We start from the raw sequence: 6,512 nt of genomic DNA on the forward strand, positions 1-6,512 counted from the left end.
CAGCAACAGGATGAGTGACAGTATCGCCCCCTGGTGGCTGTGAGCAGTTTAACCCTCCACACATTGATGGAAAATGCCTCCTATTTTCTGCAGCAGTAGTCTAACTCATACTACAGTGATAATATCACCTGTACTACAGTCATAATATCACCTGTACTACGGTCATAATATCACCTATACTACAGTCATAATATCATCTGTATTACAGTGATGATATTACCTGTACTACAGTTATAATATCACCTGTACTACCGTCATAATATCACCTGTACTACAGTGATATTACCTGCACTACAGTAAATTGGATCATGTTCAGAACCTGGTGTTTTTTTTTTAATCTTGCTCTGAAAATGTTTCACTGCAGAGAGTGGATGTTATCAGCAGAGGTCAGAGGTCAGGGTTTGGCCCTGTCCTGCTGCACACACGAGCACATGAACACAAAGACACCTAGGCAGATTTAAGATGAACCCTTTATTTTTATGTCAAACAGAAGATTAGAACCAGAGGATCTACTGAGTTTTACATATGAAAAGAGAGTTTGTACTAATATCACCAAAATAAGCTACAGAAGTATTAAAGATATATTTCAAATTCACTGAGGATCTACTGAGGCTCATTTACTGACAATCTTCATTATGGTATGGTCTGGGAATCTAGAGGATCTAAAGGAGATCTCGTGTATTTCTAGGAGGGATTTATTGTGATCCATCGCCAATGTTCCGTAATTTCTTTACAGAGTTGTGATCTCCTGGAGACCTGCAGTGGATCTGTGCTGATTTGTTGTAGTACTGTGGTGAGTCTCTGGTTGATCCTCAGTGGATCTGTGGTGGATCCTGAGATCTGCCTCAGCGAGTCATCTCTATCAGGACCTTGGAGAGCGTCAGGTGGTTGCCGATGCTGAGTGTTTTGATGGATCTCAGGTCGGTGATCCGGTGTTTGAACCCGAGCAGGTGTTCCTGGTCGACAGCGACCTTGTACTCACTGTTGGTGCAGAGGATCTTGATCTGCAACAACAAAACCATCAACTGTTATGAGCCGCTCACATTGGACAGATTGGCCCTTTAACTGGCTTCATGGTGCATTCAGGAACCCTCCGATTTCTGAGTATCATCTTCAGAAGACCAACAAAAACATAATAGATGGCCAATTATTAATAACTGATCATAAGATATGAACATCGTCAGAAGTTTAAATCAAGAATTCGACCTCGAAAGCCTTCCCCGGAACGAAGGGGAACCTCGGAGCGTCTCTCTCCTCTTTCCCCCAGGTCCCGTTAATCCGGTTGTTCCTGACGATCACCTTCTTGCCGTCCTCGTTGAAGCGCGGGTTGAAGTGGAAGGCCAGGTTATTTCCTTGGAACAGATCCACAGTGATCCTGAAAAACACCAGACACCATGAGGTCATCTGACATTAGAACATCACAGCGTGTCAGGATCTCTATGGATTCAATCAGAAGTTTACCAGTCACAGAATACAGACCGTCACAGTCGACTTTTAAAGTCGAGTTGAAACGACATCTCGAGAGTATCTAGCTTCCGTATCGTGACGTGTTTCCGAGTGAAACAGGACGTGCAGGCGGGACATATCATTAGAGGGATTTGATTTGATGGTTGAGAAGTGGGCGTAGACAGACGTTCTCCACAGCGCAGCAGCTAGCTAACTGACCGAGCGTTCTTGGTGCTCTGCTGCTAAATGATGCAGATTGATTGGTTGAAATTGTTTGGTGCTAACTGACGTAAACACGCGTGAAATTTAGATTTACCGGAAGAAAAAATGATTTAGATATAAGAATACGAAGAAATTGATTTTCTGTCTTTTTTTTGGCCTATATTGTCAAATAGATGCACAATATCACCGTGATGATCTAAAAGGATTAAAATGACATTTTTAATTTCACCTCGACTTTAAAGATCATGGACATCAATAAATCAACAAATCATTTTATACATCATTTAAATACATGAAAAGCAAATACAACTTGTTTTCTTTGATTTCTGAGATGTACCATGTCCTGAACATATTCATGACTCAACAATGATCAAATTTACAGAAATATAATGAAATGTTTTACTCAAAGCATCAAAGGACTTCTGTTTAAAGTGTTACAATGATTAAAATAATCTCCTTCCAACTTTATCTTTCTCAGTTTATCACATGAGGAGTTCACTGACTTGTTGGGGTTATGGTTGATGGTTCCAGCGATGGTGATCAGCAGTCTGTCACAAACACCGTTTGGAAGAGTCTGTGAGTACGGAACTGCCTGTTGTCATGGAAACAACTGTTAACTTTATCCATAATCCATCCAACATCCAACCAACATCCAACCATCCATTATCCATAAATCCTCCATACATCAGTCAGAAGAGAGCTTACAGTCTTTGGTCCCAGGACCTGTTCTTACTGTCTGTCCCAAAGGTCAGGAATGAACTGGAGAAAGAGGTGTGAAAGTTTGCTGCTCCCTACACTTGGAATGAATCACACAAAGACCTGGAGCTAAAGGAACGTGTCTCACTGGATGTTTTTAAGGTGCTCTTAAATAACTTGGAGGCAGACACACCTAGCTGTAGATGTTCCGCTTGAAATATTTATGATTGTGGTTGTTTTAGACAAAGTTTGACTGGTTTCACTTATTTCATGTCTTTTATTATAGCCACATAATCTGTGTCAAGTTTTAGTATGGCTGCTCATTGTTTATTAATGTGCTGCTGCCTGTCTCGGCCAGGACACTCTTGAAATCTGTTAAATAAATGTTAAATAAATGTTGAATAAGTGTTAAATAAATGTTAAATAGATGTTAAATAAATGTTGAATAGATGTTGAATAGATGTTAAATTGATGTTGAATAAATGTAAAATAGATGTAAAATAGTTAAATAAATGTCGAATAAATGTTAAATAAATAAAATAAATAAATAATAACATAAAATAAATGTTAAATAAATGTTAAATAGATGTTAAATAAGTGTTACATAAATGTTAAATAAGTGTTAAATAAATGTTACATAAATGTTACATAAATGTTACATAAATGTTAAATAAATGTTACATAAATTTATTATTTTATTATTATTTTATTTAATTAATTTTATTAATGTGCTGCTGCCTGTCTCGGCCAGGACACTCTTGAAATCTGTTAAATAAATGTTAAATAAATGTTGAATAAGTGTTAAATAAATGTTAAATAGATGTTAAATAAATGTTAAATAGATGTTAAATAAATGTTGAATAGATGTTGAATAGATGTTAAATTGATGTTGAATAAATGTTGAATAAATGTAAAATAGATGTTGAATAGATGTAAAATAGATGTTAAATAAATGTAAAATAGTTAAATAAATGTTGAATAAATGTTAAATAAATAAAATAAATAAATAATAACATAAAATAAGTGTTAAATAAATGTTAAATAGATGTTAAATAAATGTTAAATAGTTAAATAAATGTTGAATAAATGTTAAATAAATAAAATAAATAAATAATAACATAAAATAGATGTTAAATAAATGTTAACTAGATGTTAAATAGATGTTAAATAAATGTTAAATAAATGTTAAATAGATGTTAAATAGATGTTAAATAAATGTTAAATAAATGTTAAATAGATGTTAAATAAATGTTAAATAGATGTTAAATAAATGTTAAATAAATGTTAAATAGATGTTAAATAGATGTTAAATAAATGTTAAATAAATGTTAAATAAATGTTAAATAGATGTTAAATAAATGTTAAATAAATGTTAAATAGATGTTAAATAAATGTTGAATAAATGTAAAATAGATGTTGAATAGATGTAAAATAGATGTTAAATAAATGTAAAATAGTTAAATAAATGTTGAATAAATGTTAAATAAATAAAATAAATAAATAATAACATAAAATAGATGTTAAATAAATGTTAAATAAATGTTAAATAGATGTTAACTAGATGTTAAATAAATGTTAAATAGATGTTAAATAGATGTTAAATAAATGTTAAATAGATGTTAAATAAATGTTAAATAAATGTTAAATAGATGTTAAATAGATGTTAAATAAATGTTAAATAGATGTTAACTAGATGTTAAATAAATGTTAAATAGATGTTAAATAGATGTTAAATAAATGTTAAATAGATGTTAAATAAATGTTAAATAAATGTTAAATAGATGTTAAATAGATGTTAAATAAATGTTAAATAGATGTTAACTAGATGTTAAATAAATGTTAAATAGATGTTAAATAGATGTTAAATAAATGTTAAATAGATGTTAAATAGATGTTAAATAAATGTTAAATAAATGTTAAATAGATGTTAAATAAATGTTAAATAGATGTTAAATAAATGTTAAATAAATGTTAAATAGATGTTAAATAAATGTTAAATAGATGTTAACTAGATGTTAAATAAATGTTAAATAGATGTTAAATAGATGTTAAATAAATGTTAAATAGATGTTAAATAGATGTTAAATAAATGTTAAATAAATGTTAAATAGATGTTAAATAGATGTTAAATAAATGTAAAATAGATGTTGAATAGATGTAAAATAGATGTTAAATAAATGTAAAATAGTTAAATAGATGTTGAATAGATGTAAAATAGATGTTAAATAAATGTTAAATAGTCAAATAAATGTTGAATAAATGTTAAATAGATGTTAAATAGATGTTAAATAAATGTTAAATAAATGTTAAATAGATGTTAAATAAATGTTAAATAGATGTTAAATAAATGTTAAATAAATGTTAAATAGATGTTAAATAGATGTTAAATAAATGTAAAATAGATGTTGAATAGATGTAAAATAGATGTTAAATAAATGTAAAATAGTTAAATAGATGTTAAATAAATGTTAAATAGATGTTAAATTTATGTTAAATAAAACTAAAATGAACAAAAATCATTTTCAAATCAAATTTCAAATCAAAGCTTTTCCTACCAGACTCTGTTGGGGTGCAACAGGAATTCCAGGTCCAGATGCAGGTCCCTGTCCAAATCCAGGTCCCTGTCCAAATCCAGGTACCTGTCCAAATCCAGGTCCAGATGCAGGTCCCTGTCCAAATCCAGGTCCAGATGCAGGTCCCTGTCCAAATCCAGGTCCCTGTCCAAATCCAGGTACCTGTCCAAATCCAGGTCCAGATGCAGGTCCCTGTCCAAATCCAGGTCCAGATGCAGGTCCCTGTCCTGGTCCAGGTCCAGATGCAGGTCCCTGTCCTGGTCCAGTTGAAGGCCATGCTGGGTTAGGTTGGGAGGGTCCAGGCCAGGCAGGGTTTTGGTTAGCACCCTGGCCAGGCCATGAAGTGTTGGAGGGCTGACCTGGTTTACACACAAACACATGTGGTGTATATTTGACCTGCTTCCTTCTGAATGGTTCTCTTCAAAGTGTCTTATTTCAGCCCTCATAAGCCCACTTTAATGTTTAGGACTTCTTAGGACTCCATGATGTTGTTACAGATAAGTTCTAATAGAGTTGAATGTTTTGGACCCACAAAGCCCTCAAAGTACCACCGAACATCAGGACCATCAGATCTTTGTTCAGTAAGTAAGACGTGTGACGTGTGCATTAGCAGGGGTTTATGGCTAATATGATGCCTGGTGAAGGAAGCCTTTGGGGCTTAGATAGCTCAGGGGTCTCTGAAAGCTGCGGCCAGGAGGGCCGTGACTAATAAGGTCGCAAAGGCTAAAACCAGCTGTCACATAAAAATCAGCATCACCTTAAACACTTTAAACACAGAGAGTTAGCTCACACCTTGTCCAGGCCAGGCACCTGCTTGATTGTTGCCACCATCGCTGGGCCAGGAATTTAAAGCATCGGAGAGCTGCAGAGACAGAGAGGGAGAGTTTGAGGTTTAAGAAGTATATCACTGTCACATTATGTGCAAAAAGAAAAACAAGAAAATTCTGAGAATGCAACAAAACCTCAACAACACATGTAACAAAGAAAAGTTTCCCTCAAATCAAATATTTATAACCAGCTCTCCGTCCCCTCCCACAGAGCACAAAACCCCTACAGCCAACACTCGCATGAAGGCCCGCACATCGCCCGTCATAGAGGTATATTCAACCCTCAGCCTGGCCTTTAAAAGTCCCTCCAGAACCGGCACCGGATCCACACTACCGGCACCATGAGCCTGGCTCCTGCGGGTCAGCCAAAAGACCAACTTGGCAGAACCAGATAAAAAGTTCAGTAATGTATGTGCAGTCTTTTTATTTGCAGAAAAAAGATAAACAAAAGAAAGGGGTGGGGGTGCACAGAGAGAGAGAGAGGCAATAGATCAAAACTACTTTTGGACTCTGTGGAAAAAGATTCAACTCTAGATCACGTTTCTACAGAGCTAGCAACAGAAGCTAGAAAAGACGAGCAGAACACTTTGGACAGTCCAATCACAAAGCGCTCCAGGAGAAGCTGTGATGTGAGAACACAGCAGCAGCAAATATAAAACAGCTGTACTGAAGTCTTTACATCTGCTTTTAATGAGCATTGATCCGGAACTAAGGCAGTGATGGGCAGTAACGACTCTACAAATAGCGG

The 6,512-nt window shown here is 34.1% G+C and overlaps 1 protein-coding gene across 1 annotated transcript in view; it reads right to left on the bottom strand.

The window, feature by feature from the left end:
• Positions 1-467: 467 nt before the first annotated feature.
• Positions 468-6,512, bottom strand: part of lgals3b (lectin, galactoside binding soluble 3b) — a 9,922-nt gene continuing 3,877 nt past the window's right edge. The window contains exons 3-7 of the mRNA XM_069662531.1: positions 5,730-5,799; positions 4,920-5,296; positions 2,172-2,260; positions 1,207-1,375; positions 468-1,004 (exon numbers count right to left, since the gene is read on the bottom strand). Of these exons, the coding sequence (XP_069518632.1) occupies positions 846-1,004; positions 1,207-1,375; positions 2,172-2,260; positions 4,920-5,296; positions 5,730-5,799 (864 nt within the window). The 3' untranslated portion in view covers positions 468-845. The remainder of the gene's footprint in view (positions 1,005-1,206; positions 1,376-2,171; positions 2,261-4,919; positions 5,297-5,729; positions 5,800-6,512) is intronic.

This window comes from Semicossyphus pulcher, unplaced genomic scaffold (assembly GCF_022749685.1).
Source record: "Semicossyphus pulcher isolate SPU_LCO1_2020_fin unplaced genomic scaffold, fSemPul1.0.p SCAF_14, whole genome shotgun sequence".
In the NCBI taxonomy this organism is placed as follows: domain Eukaryota; kingdom Metazoa; phylum Chordata; class Actinopteri; order Labriformes; family Labridae; genus Semicossyphus; species Semicossyphus pulcher.